The following is a 27245-nucleotide window of genomic DNA, read 5'->3' as shown; positions in this document are numbered from 1 at the left end:
CAGATTCTTCCAGACAACTACACAGCTTTTGGAATTGAGTGAGCAGGCATGCAGGGAGTTCTCTAGAGACACTGGATCATTAAGGCTTAATAGTAAGGGGAGTGCTACAGAATATATGGCCCCTGTGGACTACCACTGACTGAACACAACACAGTAACAACAGCAGCCATGGATCATCTATCGACAGGTGAGTTCTACAGGTATTGGCCAGCGCCCGATCACTGATCAGTTAACAGCTACCAATAGATAATGTACCACGGTAATGTTAATGGCAGGTAGAAGGAAGCCTTTAGATAGGTGGCATTAATTAGTCAGGCATTCTCAATGTGGTGTGTTGGATATCTTGTACATGTATTACACTTGTTTTTTCCTCCCATTGATTAGGCAGTGTTTTACGGGACATGATTGAATGTAATTCACATGTTATATTATATTTATGCGACAAGAGAGCATCATTTGAATTGCTGATGACACTCATTCGAGAGACTGGAAAGTTTTCCATTAATTTTTTTAAATAACAGGAACTGAAATGGCTGCATGCCTTGATGTAGAACGAGAATAGAGGGAAGAGGCATTATGAGCAAATTTCAAATTTATAAATGTATATTATATATATATATCTATGGTAATGATATTACTTAATTATGCTATACATGTAGGTAGCTTGCTTAGGTGTATGTACGTAGCAACACTTAAATATACATTGTATGCTAAAATATCAATTTGTACTGTCTAATGATCTTTAATTATATACATCATGATTGGTGTTTCACACTCCCTGATTACATATTAATTTAATATTGATAATTAGATCTGGAACTCTGACAATCATGGAAATATATGGTTGTTTCCTCAGTAGGCGCCGTGCAATGTTTAGTTAGTTCCCATACCAGACACCTTACAACTCACACTGTGTATACTGTCACTTGATTAATTATAACAAGATCTTGGGTAATCCGTATCTTCATCTATTAAGTAATGAAGACTGATTGGAGAATCAATGGTAAACAAGAGGCCCATGTACCTAAATGGTCACCTGAAAATAATAAACTTAAGTAGGCCAGTGAGGATTCAATAAAAATGTATTTTGGTGCATTATATTTACATGACTTAGCTGGGTATTTTCTCTTCTGTTTCTTTAGAAAACCGATTGTGATTGACATGGCTCTATAGAAACTGACAGAGCTAAAATCTACAACCCATTTCTAACCAGTTTATCAATTGGTTGAAACCTTAATCAGCAACTTAGAAAAAATCAAGGACTGCTTGAAATAAACAGACTCAAACTCCCATATGAGAAGACTTTTATCTTATGTTGACTGAATGATGTACATCAACAACAATTTAGTTACTTTTACTTCCTCTTTAGGATCACTTCATTCATTTGTTAGGAAAGATGTAAACATAAACATTAAAATGCTTCCTTTGATGAATCATGCTGGGTATGAAGGTAGCAATCATTGCAGAAAAAAATAACATAATTCGCTAATGCGGGTTATACATTTTTTCTGCAATGTCACTACCTTCATACCCTTATGAATCACCAAGAAAGCAATTTATTGTTTAAATGATGCATGGATTGATGTAAGATGTAAGAAGATCTAAAATGAATTAAGGATATTTTACTATCTTTAAAACATTATGGGGGTGTGGGTGTATAATAAACAAACGACATCAGATGCATAATACATGTATAGTTTTGTGTAAAAATGTTGTTATTAAGTTTTATGAATGAGAATAGATTGATCTACAAATCCCCAGTCTGGTCACCCATACATAGGAAGTAGAATGGACACAAAACCTGTGGCTAAACTGCAACAAAGCACTCCTACAATAAAAGGAAAAATTCAGATATTTACTATTTTACTAATTTCTTATTACCATATGATTACCGGTAGGTAAGAAAATACTGCTGCCATGATCTGTTTGACTAATGGTGACTATTTTTGAATACATGCATGTTGATGTCCTTTTGGATCCCCAATTTTATCCAAAAGAAGAAGAGGGTGATGATGTATGGCTTGTGTATGGCTCACCATTATAAAATGCAGGGTCGGATGTACTCGAGATGTATTTCTGTAACAGAAAAATAGGGGCAATTCAGCATGCTCTTTTGAAAGAGGGAGTGCATGCTGAAAAGTCTACAGATGTGTAATAATTGTATCTTACAATCAATGATGGTATGAGAGGGTCTGCAACATCATGAGCATCAATGGAAAAATTGTTTTACGGTTGGTTGACTCGAATCCTTAATTATTTATAGCCCAAATTTTATCATTATATATACTGATAAAGTTTCTCAATGATTTTTCTCAGTCTGTAATTCACGGATTCATTGGATCAGATAATGTACGTATGTGAGCCACCCTATAATCAATGAGAAGTAAAATATATAGAAATTCTTCTCTCGCCTACGCAGACTTATTCACATTGTTTTGTTTAGTTTTTTTGTAATAAAAAGTATTTGATAATGAATGGTGAACAAAGATGAATAATGGTGTTATGTGAGAAAATTGAGGTGAACATTAATTTGTACTGTTGGATGATATATCTGCAGAGAACACTGTAACAGCAGGACATCATGACTAGAAGTGCCTAATGTATAACAAAAAAAACAGTATATTCTATCAATTAGTCATATGAAATGTTAATTTGAGCAATTGTTTGTACAGAAGCCATTTGGTTACTTTAAATCAATACCCATCTTTGCTGTTTTTATACATGTATATAGCTTGGCTAATTAGACAAGTAACTGATAAGGGACTGGTTTGAATCCCCAAGAACAATTTATTGATATTTTAGGTCTGGCTTAGTGGATAGTAACTACCGTAAGTAAGTGCATTGCTGCAGGTTTGAATCCTGACCAACAATTAGTAACGTTTGATGTAAGATCTGGCTTTGTGGACAGTAACTCAATAAGTGGTTGCAGGTTTGAATCCTTGCCAACAATTAGTTGTTTGATGTAAGACCTGGTTCTGTGAACAGTAACTCAATACAGTAAAACACGCTTATAACGAAGTCCCAGGGACGGCCAATTTAACTTCGTTATAAGCGTAATTCGTTATATCCGTCAAGTTTACAACATGAAATAGAGACTTGGGGAATGAAATTCACTTCGCTGTAAGCGTCAATTCATTATAAGCGTGTTCGCTATAACCGTGTTTTACTGTAAGTGGTTGCAGGTTTGAATCCTGACCAACAATTAGTTGTTTGATGTAAGACCTGGCTCTGTGGACAGTAACTCAATAAGTGGTTGCAGGTTTGAATCCTGACCAACAATTAGTTGTTTGATGTAAGACCTGGCTCTGTGGACAGTTACCAATTTGAGAGCCCTGACAGTAGTTATTTTTTCACTGTCTCAGATAAGTGGTTCGATTGATTAAATTCTTGGTATCACACCTACCACTGTTATCTCCATTTTGCTAGTCCTTTTAAACCGAGTTTAAAATTAAATCCAGTAATTAGTGTTTGAATCATTATGGGGTTAAAAAGAATTATTTTTAAGAAAGCAATGATTTTTTTCACCATCATTTTTTTCCTTAAGTAGCCGCTATATTCTATACTTATATATATTTACTGTATGTTTCCATAAAAGAAGAAGTGGGCTGGATCATCATGATTAATTGCATGGTTTTCTTTTAACTCCACATGTATTTTTTTTTTAAATGGATTGCAATGTATGATGATAGATCCCCTCTTAAGATAATTTAACACATGTTATCTTGTAAAAGTGAATTATAAAAACCTCCCTTTTGTGTAATGAAGAAAGTCACAAATGGTTTAAGTTGATGATTTTAACTATGGCAATATGCAAGTTTGTAGTTTGAGTCAACTACATGCAGTTTTAATTGATGTTTAACTGCTTTCCACAAAATTATAAATCTGCAGCCAAATTCAAATTAACTACATATAAAAACGTTTTGTATATTCAATGTTAAAAATAAGATCAGCTATGTATACTCAAAACTTTTGAAATAGAATCAGAAACCTTTTAAAAGTATTTGACAATAGTGTTTGAGTTGACTCTAGCAGTGACAGAGCCCTTTATTACAATTAAAGCAGAACTTTTATATACATTTAAATCAATCATGCCCTTTCGGAGAAAGTTTTTCTTAAACACTTAAGGGACACCTTCACAAAAGAACTCTTGCAAGTTGAGGATTTAGTTGATAGAGCCGATGTGATTACTTTTCGATTCCATGAAAGGGTTGACATCCCTGCATTCGAAGCAGCTGTTACAGCGACTTTAATTAATGACGCAGGGGCTTGAACTTGCAGTGTTTAATCACTGATATTATTCAACAAGAGCTTAATGTTCCACTAATTTATTTGCTTTCAATCAATTTCAAGCCAAAGAAGACGAAGAAAAAAAACGAGAAAAAAAATTGATGGCCGGAACCCATTTTCTTTGTCCATTGTAGCATAGCAAATAATTGACTACCACTTTCCTCTGGACAGCCAACACGATAAAATTTCATGCTGGAAATGTCCGGCCAACATGTATTTAAATAGCCTTGGAAGTATTGGGATTTTAATATTTTTTCTGTAATACATTGTGTACATACTCTATGTATACGTCGGACGTACTGTAGTGAAATTGACCAGCTAGCCTTCAGTGAAGTGTTAAAATTGGAACAAAGAGACATCCTTTTGTTCCGTTTTGTAGTGAAATAATCCTCTAAAGTCCTGGCGGAGTTTGTCATGAGATAATGAATAATGTACCTTCGTTATTGATTCTGATGTTTATCTTGCGAGGACAAATTTTTCTTCAACTTTGCGGTTGCTTTACTTGTTTGGAATGAGGATTACATTATCATCAAACTTTTACTTGAGCGTCAAGTAAATACTAGGCTAGAAAGTGAAGCTAATCAACACTCAAGGGAATTTTTGTTCACCCTAAAAGGTTGGTTGCAATTTAGCTCTATGGTTTTTGCAATTAAACCCTTTTAGTTTATTATACTTTGTGAAGAATTTTTGCATATTTTGATTGATTCCTTTTTAAAAGAAGGCAGGTTTGATTATTTTTTTTCCATTTTTAATTGTAAAATTGTACTTTCTCTGATGAAACGACCATCTAGTCATCATTGGGTACATGCAGTTCTTATATTAGATTATAATTACTTGGAGGCATGCAGCAATACATTTGCAATTCTACAAGAATATAGGTACTCCAGTATTTTAAAGTAGCAACAATAATCAATATTTCCCTTTTATTGCCAGGTTAATGAGGTATATCAGGTTTTTTTTTTTTTTTCAATAAATCAAGGAGAAGAAATTTCCCACATCCGAACTTTAAAGTGTGAATATCCGAAGAGTCATATTCATACAAATTATCATTAACAATTCTTCGGAGGTTGTTGACATGCTGATTTTGATCCCAAAAAATTGTTTTATTACATATCAGATTCACAGTAGAAGATTCTTTTGATAGATTGAAATGTATTGGTGCAGTTCTAAACTTAGTGCACATGTAGCATTAAGTCTGTGTATTTATCAAATATGTTTATGTATTTTAAAGATTATGCACACAGAACATGAGCTTTAATTAATGAAATCTGCATTAGGAATTTTTGCCGTACTTGTTAAACATGAATGAAGACAACCTTTTAAAAATACTTGAAGTTTGCTAAGCTTATTTCGTCCTAAGCTGTAGGTTAAACATCTCCCCTGATAGGATAAATAACCCTGTATACAAGTTCTATATATCTGTATCTGCATGTACCTATGTGTCAATCTTTGAAGCAACAAATACCCTCTCTGATTTAATCCTTAATTAGAAAACATTTCTAATTTAACTTAATACCACAGTTATATTTTCTATTCAGATTTGAAAGTCATGTAAATGTGTCTCTTTTGATCAACATACCACGGCTGCCTTAATCCTTAATCAAAATACATTTCTAATTAAATTAACTTAATACAAGGTGTATTTTTTATTTTGATTTCAAAGTCATCTACATTGTAGCTGTGATCCAAAACTTTTCAAAATGTTTATAAAACTGTCAATGTTAAATACTACGATGATTGTTTATGTAACCCCCCCCCCCCCTTCCCACTCGTTTTGTTTAAATCTGAGGAGCTGTTTTTTTTCTGGTCTAGGTGTTGAGACATTATGTCATGGCCTTTGAGGTGGGACAGGTATTTGACAGGTATATGGCTCCTTAATTCCCTGACTGTCCGTGTGGAAAATTAGATTGACTACTTATGATGGAATAGGCGGGACTCTTCAATCAGTTGTTATGCTCTCAACCAGTCTAAGAATAAGTACCTATTACTTATATCAGTACCTGTTACCTATATCCTAGTAACTCAAACAGCTTAAGTACCTCTTGAATAATCGTGTGTAGTTTGTTAGTCCAGACTAAGGGTGTTAAGTACCGGTAGTTGTCTTTCTTTACAATAGTCAATAGTGTCAGCAAAACCTCCTACCTGCAGAGCTTCTTCAGGAGGTATTGGGCACCTCAAAATTGCAATGTTCTTTCTTTTGAAATTATCTTCCATATTTCGTCACTTTTTTGATGTGGCGTAGTATAACTGGGCAATAGGTTTGTATAAATCTTCAGTCATTGATCTCCAGGCCATATACCTCTGCAACCCCCTTGAACTTTTATTTCCTTATTCAGATATTTTGAAATGCATTTTAAATTCTTAAAATTCTAAAATGGTTATTTTATTTTGATTATGATGTTTGGTGTCCCATACCACCTTTTAAAAAAATTGAAACCCTCTTTAACTCTGCATATTCTCCCATATTTTTTTCATTCTTTGATTAATTACATGTACCAGTACATGTATTTATACTCGCTAGCAAAGTTGAGAATCGCATTACTTTTTGGAAGAACATGGCATTTCGTTTATATTTCACAGTGTCTTTAATAGCAGTGAAAAAAACCCCACAAAAATGAGCATCCAGAATAACAGAGTTGCAATGGAAATGGAGATATTGTTTTGTATACTTTGAGTCAAAATAAGCATTGCCTGTTTAAATTTCAGATATGGTGATCATTGATGTGTTTGTGTAACTTTAATTTTATTTTGAACTTCATTGCTCCTAGGATCTTTTGCTAAGATATTTTTTCTGAGGCAACTAAAAAAGAAATGGGGGAATGAAATGTAATATAAGTGATTAAATCAGAGCAGTTACATATATTAGGTTTTATAATATGTTAACGGTAATTAAACCATGTGCAAAATGCATATTTATATTATTCTGCAGTCATTAGTAAGCATTTTGTTATTACATTCATTAAAAAAAAGTTTTCTGTTGACTTATTTTTCTAAGAAAAATTTTAAAGAAAATTCTCCTGTTAGATTCATAAAACTCTTCAAATAAAAAAAAAAGGAATAGACTCCAATTAGGTGTTTTTGACGATCCATGTAATTCTATGTATTAGAGACCCTCTCGTCTTTGCCAGCAGGAGAGAGCTTTATTCTGACACTTGTGGTTGTAGCAAAGTGCCCGATCAAGAGGGCTCAGCATTGTGGGCTGTGATAATCAGGGGAGGTAAGCAGGCTGATTTTGGTGTTCCCCCCACTGTGCAGTACAATACTGTTGGATCACTGTGAACATTAGTTGCATTACTAGGACAGTGAAGGAGTAGGGGTGTGTGAGACAGTGTCCCATTGCTTTAAATATATAACCTTAATCTGACCCAACCAAAATTTGTCAAGGACTCTTTATATAGATTTGAAAAAAAACAATAAAAAACGATACATTGAATAGAATTTCCAGTGTTGCAGATTGCCCTGTCTTGATGGATCAGACCAGTATTAAACATTGGAGTCCTTACATTTCACTGTTACCAGTACAAAAAATTTCTATTTGATGCAAAACAAATTTAGCATCAAATCAATTCTGTCTCTCTGTCTCTCTTTCTCTCTCTCTCTCTCGTTTTAAAGTAGTTTGGTAGTTGTGTCTCTCTGTCTCTCTTACTCTCTGTCTCTCTCTCTCTCTTGTTTAAAATTAGTTTGGTAGAAAACATGAATTTCCATATCATTTCAGTCTCTCTCTCTCTCTCTCTCTCTCTCTTGTTTTAAAGTAGTTTGGTAGAAAACATGAATTTCCATTTCATTTCAGTCTCTCTCTCTCTCTCTCTCTCTCTCTCTCTCTCTCTCTCTCTTGTTTTAAAGTAGTTTGGTAGAAAACATGAATTTCCATTTCATCTCTCTCTCTCTCTCTCTCTCTCTCTCTCTCTCTCTCTTGTTTTAAAGTAGTTTGGTAGAAAACATGAATTTCCATTTCATTTCAGTCTCTCTCTCTCTCTCTCTCTCTCTCTCTCTCTCTCTCTCTCACTCTCTTGTTTTAAAGTAGTTTGGTAGAAAACATGAATTTCCATTTCATTTCAGTCTCTCTCTCTCTCTCTCTCTCTCTCTCTCTCTCTCTCTCTCTCTCTGTTGTATTCTAACATAATGATTGTTGATTCATCTATCTTAGTAGATGCTCACAGTATAATTACTCTTTAGAATTTCATTAGATTGGTTCGGAATGAAATTGTTTGAATAAAGGAACTGATCACTGATATCCCTATCTTACATCTATTAATTAAAATGCTACTATAACCTATAATAATGCTAAGTTTAAGATTATGTCTGCAAATGAGATATCAGAACCTGCCTTTTACACGAAAAATGTCGCTATTGTGTCCGTATGTATATGGGATATTTATATCAATTACATCATGGCATCTGACGAACAATTTGAAGTAAAGGGAGTAAATTTCATCCATATTTAATGGTCATTATGACCATTCATAAACAGTGTGTACAGTAGAAATCACAGTCAACTATTGTATTGGAGATCGTGACTCCCAGAGACAAAAACTTGACACCAATTTACCCATATACTGCTAATTTCTGAACATCTACCATTGTAGATTTTATAGATTTTTCCTCTAGTACCTATCATTAAGGTTTGTGGCACAGGTAGTTAGTTTCAAGCTAATTGATGCTGCTTTCGAGGGTTCTGAGATTCTTCTCTCGGTGATTTTGCTCTCCATATGTCACTGTCACTAATTCACTTTCTGAGTGACAATTCTAATTCAACCATTGAAACTAGTTGATCAAGTCACTAGTGGAGATTTTGTTTAATGAAGGTCTTAAGCATTATGATATTCTCACCGCAATATTTAATTTATCTAAATATTTGGCATTCTCAGACGTTATGTACCGGTAGGTGTGAGTGGGATTTTAATATTATGTTAGATGTGGGTGTCATGATCAGAAGTAAATTAAAGAAAAAAAAAGAATAATTATTTACTTTGCAACTTAAGGGTGTGATGAAATTGCAAATTATGAACAAGAAATGAATTTGATATTTCTTGGATGAGAGATCGATTAGAACTTTTGAATTTAGATATGCATATTTTACATAATTCAACTCCTTTTAGGCAAAAAACAATGATTATTAAAGAAACTTAAAATATTACAAAGTTGGTTGTGAATTTTGAAGGAGTTAACATAAAAATTCAAAATCTATACATGTATAATTTTTTTTTTTCATCTTAATTGGACAAAAAAAAACCCAAAATTTCAAGACATAATACATATTTATATATCTAAGAATGCATATTTGATATTCATGTTATTTTCATTTTGCAGTGTTCATGATAACTGATTGTTTGCAGTTTTTGGTAAAATTAATTTTTAAACATTCCATTTTTTGGTAATCTCAAGTTCAAAATATTCCAGTTTCACCCTGGACATCTTGTCCTTGGCATCATGGGATAAGGGGCTGGAACCGAAGCATCAACCATGTCCTGTCGACTGACAGTCGAACAAATCAGTCAATGCAGACGAGGATCGGATATTGATCTCGAGGTAAATGTCTTTTTTTTTACCCATAACAGTGTATATGTATGTTCACAAATTTGAGTTTGGCAAAGATTTTTCATTCAATATTTTATGGATTTATCATCACATATCAGGATGCAAGGGTGTATAAAGGGAGATAATCAAAAATTAAAAAAATGGAATAACTCTGCTAAAGAATTTAATCTGTCAAGCAATTTTCATTAAGGAATAGTGAATGATTCAGTTTAAGTAAACAAAATCGCATGCCATCATGATAGATGATGTCTGGTGTGAACTATGAGTTTGTCTTATGTAAGCACACAGATAGGGATGCCTGCAGTGTTGGTTTTGTGGAGAGAGAGAAAGAGAGAGAGAGAGAGAGATGGTACTAAACATTGCATAGATTTATTTCATGTTATTATAGTCTAGCTAGCTTGTTATTGATTTAGAGGTAAAGGACTTTTCACTTATTAGGAGCAAAATGGATAAACTGCACTATGTGAATCTTTATATCAGAGCAAATAGTCATATGCAGCAAAAGCATGTATTCCAATGGTGCATTTATTGGAAAAGTAAATTGGAATCTGGTTTTGTTAAACATCTTTACAGTACCTACACAATTTTTTATCTAATGACTTGATCATCAGATCTTTTAATGGAGTCTGAATGCCATCTTACAATGTACTAAGATTTGAATCATTGAAGGAAACCTGACACTGAATGGGAATGTTCCATGACAGGGAAATTAAAATTTAGTCATGATCCTCTGTAAATAAATGTATAGGTATATAATTACGAAGTCTTATGTTTCACCTCTCATCATGTCTTAAACTGAAATGAAGCAGTGCAGACGTAATCACGATTTTACATGTCTTGAAAAAAAAAAATCCTTGAAAACATGTTGAAACTGTATACAGTTGAACTTCCATATCTCATACATTGATGTCTCGAATACCATGGATATGTCAAAGGGATTTTTAAGTCCCAACCACTTATTTTCAAAGTATTTCACTCTCGATACCTCGAATACTTGGATATCTCAAAGTTTTTAAACAGTTCCATCTAGTTTGAGATAACAAAGTTTGACTGTAATTTATTTGAACAGGATTTTCTTCAATCACTTGTAAATTATATTTTCATATTCTTTGATGATGAATTTTATGATATTATTAGCTACAGCGTCTTTTGAAACGTCAAATGATCATTTGTGTATTTAATACCTGTTTGATTCATCAAGCCTCAAGGTGTAAACTGCAGTTTATGGAAAAAAAAATATCAATTCATGTACCTGAATGCATACAAATTCTTACAGAAAACCCTGTATGTTAAAATCTTTGAAATAAATGTTACCGCTGTTTGAACCCTGGCCGTTAAATCTGTATCTAGTTTCACAAGTCTTTCAGTTTTAATTAGAGGAAATTAGAAACTGTTTATTGGATGTGACTTATGCAAAGCCAGACATAGTAGACAGAAAAAAAAATCTTCCTTAAGGTTATTGCTTAGTCCTGAAGGTCGCTTAGGTTTATGAAGTGTTTTCGTATTTAGGTCTCCCAGTTTAGTTCCTGACTGTTTACATTGTATGGTTGCTATGTAGTACCTTAATCCCTGTGTTTGTCCAGTCACAGATTCAGTGCACTTGTGCGTTTTTTTTAATGCTGGAAAAACATCCTAATTACATGCTTTTTATGGAACAAAACAACTAAGTTAGCATCATCCATAGCAAATTTAAAGAGAGAGAGAGAGAGAGAGAGAGAGAGAGAGAGAGAGAGAGTAAACTCATGCATTTGAATGAAATAATTTTAGCAAAAGAGGATGAACTGGTAATTTTGAAGTAGCACTATTAATGTCTCAAAGAAGTTGGTTCATATACATGGATTGCTATAAATTGACTTTGCTGGAAGATTTTACTAGATTTTGCAGGCAAATTCTTAATTGACTCTATCTCAAGTGAATTATCATCTAATATGGGCATTGATTTTAAAACAGACCACAATTAATGGCTTTCTTCCATTAGACCAAAGAACTGTTAATGGAAGGGATTGAACCCCAGCTGTAAATGTTCGATCTAGTCCCTTCTTTGATATTAGTGTTTACTTAATGCATGCATGTATTAATGATGAATCAAAGTATACATGTGCAGATCTAGTCGGCCAGATTTTCATAATGGAAGACATCATGACCCTCTTTCACCTTTCACCAAAAAAAAGACATTCATTTGATAAGGTATAAGTTGATAGCAGGATGTGGACCCCCCCCCCCCCCCCCTTTTGAATTATGGTTTTCAGTATCAGGTGCATAGGGGAAGTTCTAATATCTCCAGTTTTTGTGGTGTTAAGTGGATGAGAGTCATCGACTCCATGTGGATGGGACACTTAATCTATCGCAGTCTTATCCCCAGGCTAAGCTGGTACCCTATTGCAGCAGAGTGGACTATAATAATATAGATAAAGTGCCTAAATTCTAAGGATACAGCGCACAACATCAAGTGACCATAGCATGTCAGTGACCATCTTGAACCAGCGACCTTTTATTCACTGGCATACCACTGAGCCAAGAACTCCATTTTTAGATATAATGTCCTTAATAATGTATTTAACTGTCATATTTGTATCAGAAGTTAGACTGTGCTACAGTCTCTCCATTTGTCCAAACCACATCTTGCCAGATGACACAATTATGGGTAGGTCTAACAGGGATAAAACACAATCTCCTGTTTGATGTTTGTCGATGAAAGGCATTCCAGCCACTGTTGGAGGCTCTTTGAATTAGAGTTTGATGCATACTAAATGGATAACATCTCGACAACAACTCATTCCTGAAATTCTCCGATCATGTAACTGTCAACAAAAAGACTACATCATCTGAGTAACAAATAAGTACATGTACAAGGCGGAACATTTTAAATGCGCAAAACACAATCATCAGACTAAATTATTTTGAACAAAATTCAAAAGAATACTAACAATTATGTATTGGTCAAGAGATTGACAAAATGGACTAAACAGTGCAAATTTGGTTTATCATTTTCATGGCTAGTATATAGTTGTTCTGATCACATGTGACTTGTTGCCAACAGACATCAGCAGTAATGGACCAAGAAATTGACAAAATTGGATTTAAACAGTGCAAGCTTGGTTTATCATTTTCATAACAGACCAGTCAAAATGGACAGTTTATATATCCTGCAAAAGAATTGCCTGAGTTCCCAACAAAAACCAGGCAAGCTCATAGGTACTGCATTTTTTTTTTTATTCAGAAAAATCATGCTAAGAGTGTCCTCTCTCAAGTTTTGAACATGCTCGAAACTTTCAGCTGCATGGAAAGAACCTCATTTTGATCATCATATTTTAGCAAATATTGCTAAATGAGAAAGGGAATAGAAAGGATGATCCTTTGGACATTCAGAGAAGATCTAGTTATCTTGTGAGGTGTGACTGAATTTTATAAGATACACTCTTCTCTTAATTTCTTGTAAAAAAAAAATCCTTCAAGGTTTATATTTGCAAAGTGATTATAATCCTGCATTGAGTAGATTTATATTGTCAAAGTGATTTTAAAAAATCTTATAAGCTTATTTTAATGATATTTAATTTTAAAAAGCTTCGCTCTATAAATTTTCCCAAAAATTTGAAAATATTGCCAGCAAGTATATGAAAATTACTTTAAACATTAAACGGAATTGTACAGTACATAATTTACCTGTGTAAAGTGTACTATAGTTGTACAGAAGTCGGATACAAAGGGTTTGGTGATCAATTAGCAAACAATGGAATCACACTAATTGCTTTTCTGCTCTAGTTATGATCTTACCTGTTGAAATTACTCCCTTAAAAGTCATTTTTTGGACTCTTTTTATTGATCTGTTCATTGTACATTTATATAAAAAAAAAACATGATGGAAATTAAATGTTTGGCTATATATTACTTGCAGCAAAACATTAAAAATCAGAGTCTAAATTCAAATATGTAGAAGATTTTTGTTTTAAAAATTGTGTTACGTTAATTACCAGATTTTGGATTTTTATTTCTTTGACTTCGCAATTGACTTCATAATTGAGCCTTTCAATAAGAGACATATACCCTGGTTGGCAAATGTTAATATTGTGATGATAATTAAAAACTGGATGGATGCAGTCAAAAATGGATATTTCAAAATCATATATATACAGTAATATAGAATCCTGTAGAATCCTTATTTTACGCGAGTACTTAATTCCGCGATTCAACGGTTGTCCATCAAACCGCGAGAACATAAAATCGCAAATGTCGAAAAAAATTTCATAGTTTCATGTAGTTTACATATGTTTGAAAATTAAAAGCGAGATTTTAAAATTCGCGAGACGGGCTTCTCGCGATTTTATGCGGATATTAATTCCTCGCATTTAATTAGGAATTTACAGTATCTCGAACTAGATGGGACTGGTTAAAAACTTCGAGATATTCAAGTATTGGAGATATCAAGGGTACAATACTTAAAGTTAAAGTGTTTGGGACCTAAAATTAACTTTGACATATCCATTGTATTCACAATATCAGTGATCGAGATACCGAAGTTCAACTGTATATAGTTTATTTTATGACAGAATGTCGTGAGTAAATATGTGTACATGATAAAAAAAAAACATGATTTGCTTTCGATTAGAACGATGCCCTCTCATTTATTATTGTAATCTATCATATTTACCGGTATCTACTGATGGATTATAGAGAAACAAAGTGTAGGAGATAATTGTGCCCATGAAATATCTTTTTATTGTGGTTAAAGTCATAATTCACCTGATAATATATAAACTGGAATAAATTCAATGAAATGCAGTTAAATTTGTTTGCTGACTGACTCTGAAAATTTGGTTGAAACATTCTACACTTAACTTCATAAAATGCTTTGCATTTAAAAACTTAAAATGTTCCAATTAATACAGTTTCTATTTATCTTTATATATTTATATACAGATATACTATACAGATACGCTAACAAATTTATTCCTGATGATACTATATTTTTTCTAACTATGTACAGAAAAGAAAAAGAAGTCTACATGTAACTTGAATACTTACTGTACTTGTGATTTTATTAATGTTTAGGGAAAAAAACAACACTTGTTTAAATATTTTGATTGTCCTCCCTTGAAGGATTTTTATTTTGAAGATCAGCTATTGAGTAAGACTTTTCACATAGAATTCAATTTGAACAACTTGCACAAAGTAGTCTTGCAGTTCTGCCATTTTGGTACATGTATTGTAGCTATATATATAGTAAATAAATTACAAGGGTTGGCTGACTGATATTAAATAACCTGGCTGACATTTTTGGTTGTAAAGTATAGTATTTGCATACTGGTAGTTAGCATTCTCCTTGAATTTACCTATACCTGTGGTGAAAATTTGCTGTGACTGTCTGTAATGTATAACTTAACTACTAGTTGGATACAGGGGCCCCTCTTAGGCGGGGTTTTTGGTCACATCATGGTACACTACTTGTAATCACAGCCCTCATATCAATGTAAGGTGAAAGATACGAATGGATGCTTTGAAATGGTGTCTGTGATGGATGACTTAAACATTTATCATTTTGTTGACCACCCATCGGCAGCTATCAGTTTTTTGTGTTGTACAGACTGCAAAAATAGTCCATTACGAGTAGTTTGCAAAGGTTGTAATGTGTGGGAACATATATAACAATGAAGTCGGAGCATATTGTTGTACAAATGTGCTCACTTGGTATTGCATTAGCTATTAGTGGAATTTTAACCTCCACTTTATTATTTAGGACTGCAGAAGAAATTTGGCATAAATTTTACTTTGATGAATCTTAGTAATGCTAGTACAAGTACTAGTGTACACATTATTCAAACTAAAAAAACCCCAGCATATACAGTATACTACAAATATCATTTTTCAGGAAAAATGTTTATAACTTTGCCTCGATCCATCTCCCCTTTTGAAAGTTTTAAAGCTTATGATGATAACAACACATTAAATTGCCCCCCCCCCCCTTACCATATAAAAAATCATGGATCTGAAAACAAATATAAAATTAATATGCAATTGGTACATATATATATTAAAATTAAAATTTGGGTTTCCTTTATGGTTTAAAATGTCAAATGTCTGCAAAACCATGAAAAACCCCCCATTTTTTAACCCCTATGGTGTACCTAATGTCGCCTACATATTTGGGTACAGGTAACTTTTCAAGGTAAGCATCTCATCAATAACAACTGTATGTATCTTGGCCAATTAGCACACCTCCATGCCATATCAGCATCCATTAATTGGCCTTGTTGTTCAGGCAGCAGACCCTTGAGAGCTTATTATCTGATTATTGCTAATGATAGACCTCTCCAAACACAGCCTTAATGGGGGACTTTCCGCTTCTCATTATCTCCGTGTGTACATGTCTATCGGACATCAAGAACCAAACATCAAAGATTGGGGTATATATTCAGTAAGGCATTTTTGAGCTTCTATGGCAACTTTGTTATTGCATGTTTCTGCTGGACACTTTGCCGAATTAATCTTTTCTGGAATATGTGCACTTATAGTTTTCTTAGGTTTAAAACTGGAAAGTTGGCCACGTTTGACATGAAATTTTTTTGCAAAGACCAAAAACAATTCTAGAAGCAAAAAAGTATAATTAATACATGTAGAATTATATGAAAACTTAATCGCCTCTTTGAAGCTCGTTCTCTTTCTCTTACAATTGCACCCACCTGTACCCACGTATAGAGAAATGTTTTCCCATTGGTTAAAGTTTGATAAAGCTTGAAACAATTTATGAAGCAAGGAACATAGTTTTCTTAAACAATGTTCCTTATTGCCTGATATCATGACATCAGGCATAATAATCTAAGGTTTGAAAGTTGCCTTCTCAGAAACACAGGCAATGGGAGCTTGCAATATCATATATTTCATAAAAAAGATAACCCAAGAATTATTAAATACTAAATATTTCTTATAAAATAGCCAAATTGATACATGCTTCCTTTGGAATAATTTTGTTTAGTCAGGTAAGCTTTTAGGAAATCTATTACTTGTGCAATATTCTTAATCATAATTGGGTTTAGGTGTTAGTGCAATATTCTCAATCATAATTGGGTTTAGGTGTTAGTGAATTCCAGAATTTTCAGAAAAGCATTTTGATTTTTTAGATGAAAATATTGAATCCTCCATTTACCCCAAATCAATAAAACAGTACTCTTCAGAGCTTGCATCAAATCCAAAACCCCCTCTCTTAATAAAAAAAAATTAATTATATTTTTGACACAAGATTATTTGATATATGAATTGTTTGAAGTTTAACAACAATTTAAGAGCCATTGTTACAACCACAAGGTTTCTTTAGTACACCTGATTCAGGGTGGAGCAATCTAGAAGACTGAAACGCAAGTCCCTTTACACCGATGATATCTCCGCTATCAATACATGTATAAGCTAAATAGGATGGATATCTATGGAACATAGTCATAGTATTGTCGCTTCTGAATCAAACATGCAGTCGAAGCAGCATCGGCACTTATGGAAAGTCAGTGCTTCACAACGTAGGGTATGTCACTTCTCTTGATTGATTTTTTAAGCCGATTTTCATTTCTGAATGGTCATGATGAAATGTGACAATTTATTTTTTTAATAAGTGTTTTGTAAATTTGACGCGAAGAAATTGCCTGCTTTGTAAAAGATTAATATGTGTTTTGCTACGTCATTTCTCATGTAAGAGAGTATGAACTAAGGATTAATGTGACAAAATGCATGATTACAGTGGCTTAATGATGATAAAAAAGGAGGGTCAAACATTATTGGATATGTGGAAAATAATTAAAATTAGAGTCCAGTATCTTATTAAAATTTTTGCTTAAATCCTTTTATATTAAAGTTGATCCTATAAATTCTTTACCAGCAGTTACTTAAAAAAAAAGATTAACATGCAATTAAAATTTCAGATGAAATTGAAAATTAGTGACGGCCAGACTTGCTTGGTTAAAACTTGCATTCTAGGGCTGAAATTACAATATCAAGTAAATTGCATTTATCCAGTGGCATGTACGAAAGATTACGTTAACTCTGTAATATTCAGACAGTGATGAAGTCAAATGAATAGAAATTCTCACGAAAGTTAAACATCATTACTGGAGCGCTGGGTAGCGGAGGATTTCAATGTCTTAGGCAGGGGGTTAATTTACCTGTCTCCATATTGTTCACCTGAAGTTGACCAATTAAAAGCCCATCAATTAAATCAGAGACTGAATCACCGGGGATGTACATGCATCCATTACAATCTTGCGTCTGTTTGCTATTCCCTTTTTTTCAACAGGAACTTCGAATTTCGGAAATATGTTTTTCATGCTGTATTTTTTTCATTTTTATTTGTTTAACTATTTTAATACCTTAGTGCAATTTTCATTTGATTTGAAATTATTAAATCTGGATTTTAAGCAATGACTGGAGGATCACGGTTTGATGTAATTTTGATCTACCGGTAGCTGGAGTTTGTGAGGATATGTGATGATATATTGGTATTTACACTTACGGTAGTTACACTTTCTTAAATTTTGAGAAGAAGCTAAATCACATGATATAGAATTGTTGAAAATGGATAATTTGCGTTACTGTTGACGGACATTAGCCAAGTTCAGAGGATAAGAGTCAAATTGAATCAGATTGTAATTTATGGGAGGTCAGGATAATAAAAAAAACCAAAAACGCCTATCTACGCAGAAAATAAAAGCCATTGACAGAAAGATTCAGACAGTAGCCTAAAAGTTGAGTCTGTGGAGGTTAATGAAAAAATTAAGGTAGCCATGTAACCAAAATCTGAGCCCCCCTTCTGCCACACAAGGCAGTTCTCTCGAAATGTCAATATTCAATGCAGAGATCCGTGGCATAAAACGACAGTTAGGATTTCCATGGCAACACGACAAGAGCAAGGTAGGTGATGTGAAGGCTTTTCCTGCCCTTTTTCAATCAATAGATCTTGTTTTACCTGTAAAATTGCAAGTGTTTTCAAAATTGGTTGAAAAGGGGATGACATTTGAGATTTTTCTTAATATGGTGATTGTACTACAAAACTGTAAGTAAAATATAAAACTTGGTGGTTTTCCTAGTTTTCATTAGTGTTTTCCTGAAGAATGGTCATTCTAGCTTATATATGTTTTTTCCCTTGTATATACCTGTCTTTTGGTATGAATTATATGTCATATGAGTGAAAACTGGAAAAGGGTGTGACCATGTATTACAAGGGATATCAGATTTATAAATACATGTACTTGAATTTCTCTGTAGTTTGATGGTGTGCTTCCTTCAGTTTCTTTGATTTTGTTCTTTATAGGTACAACATATGTAATACTATGAAGTCAAATCTTCTGTTTTTCAAATGTTATTACAATTGAAATATTTGAAATTTTATTCAACTCCCTTCTTCTATTTAATAAATAATTTTTATATCTTTCACGGCTTTTAAATTTATCATAAATATAATATGTACCATACTAATTAAATTAAAAAAAAGAAAGCTTTCTATGTAATATGTACCGTAATTTTAAGTACTGGTAATTTAAGAAATGAAATGTACGGGTGTGGGATATTGCTTTTGCATAGTTCTTTTGTGGATATAATCCTTTTTTTTATTGATCCATTGCAAATTCTGTTAATATGGTGATTTTAAATTGAATTTGGGTAAAAATATTGTTTAAGCAAAAATTGAATTATTACTTGTAAAGGTGCCAGCATAAACATAATAACATAATTGCATCTTTGCTTGCCTGGAAGGTTTTTGGTCCACTCATAAAGGTTGTGGTTGCAAAAATTATGGAATTATACACAGCGAACACGAATGCAGGTGGTTGTTGGGTAAAAGTACAGAGGCACAGATGGTAGTTATATATAAGATAATAGACGGATGGACAATTATTCCATATATATATCCAAAAATTGAACAATGTCACAACATATAATTATTCTGCCAGTAAAATGTTTTCTAGTTAAAGTGACTGTTACATTTACAAGTGCATGCTAGCACCTAGCCCTATTTGGTTTTTTTAGCTGCATATTTGTTACGAAAATTTTATTTATAGAGTGATAAAATATTTGTGATATAAAAACAATTTCAACTCTAAAGATGTGTATAGAAAATCATCATCAAAATTGCTCATGCAAATCATTTGATTCAAAATGATTTCTATGGGAGTTGCTAGATGTTGAAATTTTTCTCTCTCTCTCTCTCTCTCCTCTCTCTCTCTCTCTCTCTCTCTCTCTCTCTCTCTCTCTCTCTCTCTCTCTCTCTCTCTCATGCCAGCAGTCTCAGTCTGAATATTCATTAAATGGATAAATAAATTTGAACTTGTTTTTATAAGATAACTGAAAATTGAATATTTTTAACATATTAAAGAAAACATGTACCATATATAGTTGAATATTATATATTTACCTTCAGAGTCTTTTTTTACAGCAAAAATATCACTTATTAATAGATAATAAGAATTGAATAATTAAAATTAAAAAAAAACTTAAAGGCACAGTGTTCAGTATAATAACCAATAACTATTAATTCAATAAAAAATTCTTGACTATTTGATGAAAAATTAAAGGAGTGTAGTGACCAAGCAATCTACCACTGGCCAGCCCATTTTTAATGATTTAGGTGGTATGGGACACTTCCAGTATTATAACATACATTCTATTAACTCAAGTATAATTTTATATATTTTTTCTTTCAAATGTTACCTTATAGTGTAGCGCAGTGGGTTAGATCGTTAACAATGAATATGTAAGTCATAGGTTTAAATCCCTGTGAGGCCTCTATAATTTCATATTTTTTTTAATCAAATTTTGTAAAATTTGAAAATTTTAAACCTTGATTATATAATGTACTTTTATGCACAGTGATATCAACAGGTGTCCCATACCGCCTTAATAAAATACTTGGTCACCTGAACTCTTTGGCAATGGTACTGTGAGTCATGTGATAGCAAAGCACTACTCACTGTTTGACACCATGCAGTTATAAATCTTATAAATACAGTGTAGAAAAATAAACTTGTGTTGAGTGAAGTTAAAGCTCAATCAAAAGGAACAATACAAAAGTGTTAATTGGTGTCCAGCCAATCAGATCGATCAATACTTGACACTTTGATCTTTTGAACTTTATGTCCTGAGGTCATTTTACTCAATGCCATGATCTTTCGATCTCTGATCTTCATGGTCAAAGACGATTGGCATCTACATGATCTTAATGGATTTTGTTGTGTGTGTGTGTACAATTATCTGAAGAATTCATCAGAGATAATTGATGTTTTGTTGGGGGATATTGGTAAAAACAAGTGATTTTATATGTAAAGCACTAGTTTGTCAGATAATTTCTTCATAAGACATTAAAAAAAGGAGTTTGGAGAGAGAATGAACTTGTAGCCATGCCTCCAGTATATTACTATGTTTATAATTCTTCCAAGCCAGTTCATAACAATGAGGTAAAGATTCTCTTTTAATTAATATACATGCAATGAGGATTGTGTAATATATATTTTCTAGAAACGTGTTTGTAAAGAAGAAGAAAATGAACCATATCATATAAGTTGCATGTGTGCAAAGACCATTTATGCATTAATTGTTTAAATGAAATAGTGTTGGTGCACCAGCTGAACATATATTTTGTTATGGCCATATTTTAGAAAAAAAAATCTGAAAAAAGCATTAATCCTGTTTATATATGTTTATATATATTTGTCACCTTTGATATATATATTATTGATTGTTGTTCATGGAAATACAAAATCCTTTGAAATGACCAAAAAAAAAAAGAAAGAATGAATTTATGTGTGCTAGGGATTAACATTTTGTGTTATACAATATGTGGTGAACATATACATGTATTGTGCTTGCTTTTGAACTTTTCCATAAAGATGAATAAAATTGCTTGATAAAAACATCAATGAGGATTTATCCTAGCTGTTTATGCACAGCTGGGAGTTTGTTTTAAAATATTGAGAGAATTGGCCCTATACACAATGCAAACTTAAGATACAATGGGCAAAAGCAAGGATTGACCGACTTTGCTCATGCAGATTTTAAACAACTGTTCTTTTAAATGGTGCTGGTTAATATCTTAGTATTCTATTTTATTTCATGAGATTTTTTTGGTAAAGAATGAACTGCACCGATTAACACATGTGTTGACTGAGATATCTATAAAATAGATCGATGTACTGCAAAGAAAAAATTATTGTTCATAAAATGCAGTAGAAAGTAATTATTTATATATTATGAAGTTCTTTGATTTTATTTTTTATTATAGGCTTTGTTTCAAGGACACATATCTGGTAAAAGAACTGAAGGAGTAAAAAGTAACCCGATTTACCATGACAAACAAAAAAGTGCCGACTCAGCAGATGTCACTGCAAACGACTATAACATTACCGTGTACAACAGTTTTCCTCTGAAAAGACAAAGAAATGTAGATATTGGAGAGCCACCTTTTTTACCTTCAGGTGAAGAAAACCCTAACTACAGTTCTAATTCTGAAATTACTAATTCGACTCAAAAGGAAGAAATGCAGCATGAAAATTTGAAAGTCTCCAGGGTTGGGGATGTTGTGGTAGGTGATATAATCATTGAGACTGACTACAAAAATATTTCACTGAACGAAGAGGATGTGATATCGGAGTTAGAGAAGATGGCAAAGGGAGAGAATCTGTGTGAGAACCTGAGTGACAACAACAATGTGGAGAACTTGAATCAGAAAGAGAAAGCAACGTTGTTGAAACAGGAATTAGAGGAGATCAAGTTGGAAAACTTGCAGGGTGAGAATGAAAATGAAAGAAAACACTTGTGGAATGGACATAATGGGAAGCCTGCGAAGATGAATGGAAATTTGAATCATAAGGAGAATTCTGATTGGCCGAATATTGATGATTTAGTTGTATCCAATGGGACGGGGTCTAATAATACCGGTCAGTGTGAGTGTCAGAAATCAAGTGAGACTGAATCTTTGAAGGAAAAGAATGAATCGTTACCTCATGAAAAAATGAATGGTGTTGTTTCCAATGGGAAAACGGACTCAAATGGACTCCATGTGAATGGAAAAATTCCAAATGGCAGTGTGCAACATAATGTAATTGTCAGTCAGTTGGTTGAAGAGGAAGAATCCAAGAAATCCAAAAAATCAAAGAAAAATTCTAGCAAAAAGAAAGTGAGAGAGAGGAAAAACTCCCTGCCTGATCATATTTTGAACTCCCTTTCCATGAAACCCAAGAAACCTATCTTGGTTCCGGCTTTATCTGATGCAACTACAAGCTCATGCTCTGATGCAAATCGAACAAACTCTTCTATAACTGAGCAGAAGAGTGTGAAATTTTCCAAAGACACTGTGTTCAATGATAACAAACCCAATAAATATCGGAAGGAGAAGGTCAAAGACCCCACACGGAATAATGGGACCGTTAACTCAAACCCTGTGTTCGTAGATGATAATGGCTTCGAAATCAGTTTGACAGATGATGAAAAAGTCCTTCATTTTTCTAATAACAGTGATACCAATAGTCAGGTAAGGCCATGGTTTGATGTTATCTACAAGAGGTATCTTTAGGTTGTCGAGAGTTTACTAGATTCAGTTGGTCTAATTGTGTAGTGGGATTTTTACTGATCATCATGCTAAGTCAAAACATGCTTTCTAGATATGCAGGGACATTACTTTTAAAATATAGCAAAGAAAAAAATAGAAATTGAAGTATCATCTTAGTGAGAAAAAAATTAAATTCATCAAAAGCAATTTCTATTGTTCCTGAAATTTACAACGTATCAAGATTTCAAAGTAAAATTATGATTTTTTTATATGATTGTACTCTGTAATGGTTTGAACATTGTGGTCTATCTGTAGTTGAGTGAACTGAATATCCCTGGTTACATGAAGGAGTATGTGATAGAATCAGGAGACCTCCCTCCCGCCACTGCTCATGCACCTCTATCCCGAGCCAAACTGGTGAGTAGTGTCTATATAAGTGTTCCCGCCTCTCTCACATTGCCCCTTCCCCTTCCCCCTCCACCCCCCCCCCCCCTTCCAAAACTTTATAACAATTGTCTTGTCTTGTCTTTGTATATCTGGAGTCTGAACAATCCTTACTGTAAATGGTTTGAATATTTCGGATTAAGATTGTCTTTAGGATGTCTTAAAAATTTAATACAGTGTATATTAAAAGCTTGGAAATGATATTTATGACTCGGGAGACTGGGAATAAATCCAGAAAGCTATCTAGAGTTCTTGTTGTTTTACATCTCTACAAGAATATTTCACCACAACTGTCAAATGTCAGAAGTGCTTAGGGAGCCAGAGCATCAATCTTACCTTTTGTTTGCATGTTGATGAGGGTCATTAATAACAGTCTTAACTGGCAGCAGAGAAAAGACCTTTGAACCCTTCCCCTTCAGCCCCTAAAAATATATATAAATTTTAGTACATGCAGCCAAAGACAATTCATGTTCATATAGAAAAACTTTCACTTCTAATGCCTTGCAATACAAGAAGATCAATTGCATCGAAAAATATTGTTGTGGATGAGGATCTTAACCCAAACATCTACAGTCAAACTTTGTAATCTCGAACTAGATGGGACTGTTTAAAAACTTCAAGATATCTGAGTATTCGAGATATCGAGAGTAAAATACTTAAAAAATAAGAAGTTGGGACTTACAAATCACTTTGACATATCCATTGTATTCGAGATATCATTGAGATATCCAAGTTCAACTGTATATATATATATATATATATATATATATATATATATGTATATTTTGTCTATTTATATCTCATGATTTATAGCAGAAAGTTTAACAAAAAATTCAACCTCTGTGTTACAGCAAGGTGTTGAGGACCTGGACACCATCACGACCGACAGTTCCTACCGAGACATTGACCGCGCCATGGCCAAACGGCACAGAAACAAAGTGATCCGATTGGTGCTGGCTTGTTTTGTCTTTCTTATGGTTATCGGGGTTGTTGTGTTACTGGTGGTCTATTTCGGCAAGCCCCATGCCCAGAGTTGATGCAAAAACTAATGGGAGACTGCATGGTAATAGAACTTCAAAGTATACAACAAACTGAGGATTTCATTGGGTATTATTTATAAGATGTACATATATATAACCTTGTTAACTGTACATGTGTCTTACAAATTGAATGTCATTCCAATCTTTTTGTATTGTATGTACGTTCATCTTCATTGTTGAATCTGATAGTTGTAAATATGCATTAATTCTTTTTGATGTTCGAGCCATGAACTCAATTTTTGATATTAAAAGTTTTTTATATGTCAAGAAAAATATATAATGCAACATAACACTTGCAAAGAGATTTTGCAGAGGTATGAAAAATCAACAGTTAAATCAGGAATTCTTCATGGAGAAAGGCAGTATAGTAGAATTTATTTTGAATTAAAGTGCAATGGATTTTACATATCAAAATAACACGGGTTTTCTAATATCAAAATATATAAAGAAAGAGAAAAACAATTATAAAGAAATTGTCAAAAAATTAGAGTGTTATCTTGATAACAAAAATTAAATTTTACAGATTTTCAAGATTTTTGTCAAGTTTTGTTTCAATTATTTAATGTCATTATAAAGCAGTTTTAAGAGATTAGCTGCACAGTGGACCTGGGTCGTCCATCCGAATTTTTTCAGACCGGGAGCTACAGACCTGCAGCTATTTTGGGATCTAAGATCAGAGCTGCTAAGGGTGGTTTTTGTATTTTTCAACTTTGTTAATAACAATACTTAGCATTTTCACATTATTATAAATGCACCAGATCTAGACTTGTTATATGCATTACTACACAAAGAAAAATAGGGTATGTGTATTTATAAGCATTTGATGTATGCCATGGCTCAGAAAAAGGTGATAATTGAGTCTTTCAGATAAAATAGGTTACATTTCATGCAGGTCGTACTGTTAAACCTGAAATATCTTGGCCAAGTGAACCTCTATAAAAAGAATTACATTCATATGAAATTTTCATGTGAATTTTACTTTGCATACTTATCACATGAATTAGTATTTTGATTTTTGCAAAATTCTTTTTGAAAATAGTATATTCATATACAGTAACTGTAATTCATTTTAATTGAAATTCGACATGCAAGTACTCTTTTCATGTAATAAAACATATTCATAGAATTCATACGAGATTCTTGCATTTTGCAATATTGTATGCAATGTATTAGCTGAGGTGTTAAAATATTGTATGAGGGTTTTTGAATTCATTTTACTGTCTTCACCAGTTCAGATTAACTTTGAATGGTTGTGATAAATGATCTCTAACAGAAAAATCATGGGGAAACCGGAATCAGGATTTAAAAAAAAAAAAAAAAAAAAATTATCTTTTTTTTTTTATACCAATTGTTGTTATAATTTCAGATTAAAAAAATATATAATGGTAAATAGCATTTTGAAATTTTGTTACTCAGTTTGATTTACAAAAAAAATGAAGAAAAATGTACCAATCCATTAAAAATGTGTTTCTTAAATCATTGATACAAACTTTACTTTATATCTCTCAAGTTGCCTTGTTTGTATTTCGAAGGAAATCCTTTTTAATACTAAGGAAATCATTAGTGATGAGTGATTACTATGAGGAAATTGAATTCCTTATGTTCCATTGTTAGATACCTGTTGGAGACAATTTGTATTGATGAAAATCTACCCGATATACCGAATCACTGCTTAGGAAGTAATCATTTTTATGCATTGTAAAAAGAAAAGTTGTTAAGGATTATTTTCCTTAATTTCAAAAAGTTAATTGATTTTTTTTTGGCTTAGCAAGGAACATGTACTGGTATTTATTTCTGACTGCATGTAACATATATAATGTCATAAAGAAAATAAACGATCCCCATCCCCTCCAAAATAGATTAATTTTGATTTATTTTCTCTCAGTATAACACAAAAACTCTAAGTTATCAATATAAAGATGCACAATGTTTTAAGGACCCCCCCCCAAAAAAAAAAAAACCAAAACCCATATTAAAAACAAATATCTGTTAATATTTGAAAATGGTATAAAATTATTGATTTTTCATGTGGCGATCAAGTTTATCAGGAATTCTCTGAAAGATAAGGTGCTAGTTCAGTGATATCAAATCTGTGCAATGTATACTATGTTTTTGGTGTGCATTAACTGGTACACTTACTCGTGTGCGAAAACATTTACACCATTGAGAAAAACATTTTTTGACAGTAATGTATCATTGATTCATGTCAACTGTTTGATTTGCAAATCCAAACTATTGTATATTGATATATGTTTATATATTTGTTCTTTATACCCTGTCCAATATTATTTATCTAATAAAATCATGAAAAGAAAAAAATTCTCTTCTTTATATGAACCTAATCTGTTAGGCCAAGGTCTGTTTTTTTTTTCTGTTGTCGATATAATAAGTAAAGTTGGAAATGTATTGTGAAGATGGGA

The 27245-nt window shown here is 32.8% G+C and overlaps 1 protein-coding gene across 6 annotated transcripts; it reads left to right on the top strand.

The window, feature by feature from the left end:
* On the top strand, nt 1-27144 carry LOC105346912 (asparagine-rich protein). 6 transcript variants are annotated; one of them, XM_066088723.1, is made up of 5 exons: nt 1-187; nt 9688-9816; nt 22076-23323; nt 23657-23758; nt 24637-27144. In XM_066088723.1, the coding sequence occupies exons 2-5, from the start codon at nt 9751-9753 to the stop codon at nt 24820-24822; spliced, it is 1602 nt and encodes a 533-aa protein (XP_065944795.1). In that variant the 5' UTR covers nt 1-187; nt 9688-9750; the 3' UTR covers nt 24823-27144. The 6 variants fall into 6 exon arrangements, with proteins under 6 accessions (XP_065944795.1, XP_034325706.2, XP_065944794.1 ...); XM_034469815.2 differs by lacking the exon at nt 1-187 and adding an exon at nt 4589-4903; XM_066088722.1 differs by lacking the exons at nt 1-187; nt 9688-9816 and adding an exon at nt 17212-17335.
* Nucleotides 27145-27245: the final 101 nt, after the last annotated feature.

This window comes from Magallana gigas, chromosome 6, assembly GCF_963853765.1.
Source record: "Magallana gigas chromosome 6, xbMagGiga1.1, whole genome shotgun sequence".
Taxonomy (NCBI): domain Eukaryota; kingdom Metazoa; phylum Mollusca; class Bivalvia; order Ostreida; family Ostreidae; genus Magallana; species Magallana gigas.
The sequence above is the reverse complement of the archived record's forward strand: the minus strand, read 5'-3'. Positions and strand labels throughout refer to the sequence as shown.

What these genes read in the sequence shown, in the direction of transcription:
- LOC105346912 (XM_066088722.1), top strand. Translation starts at nt 17,243, where the DNA reads ATGGAACATAGTCATAGTATTGTCGCTTCTGAATCAAACATGCAGTCG. An exon ending in TCAGTGCTTCACAACGTAGG is followed by an intron (nt 17,336 to 22,075) that starts GTATGTCACTTC and finishes TTTTTATTATAG; the next exon opens with GCTTTGTTTCAAGGACACAT. An exon ending in CTCTATCCCGAGCCAAACTG is followed by an intron (nt 23,759 to 24,636) that starts GTGAGTAGTGTC and finishes TCTGTGTTACAG; the next exon opens with CAAGGTGTTGAGGACCTGGA.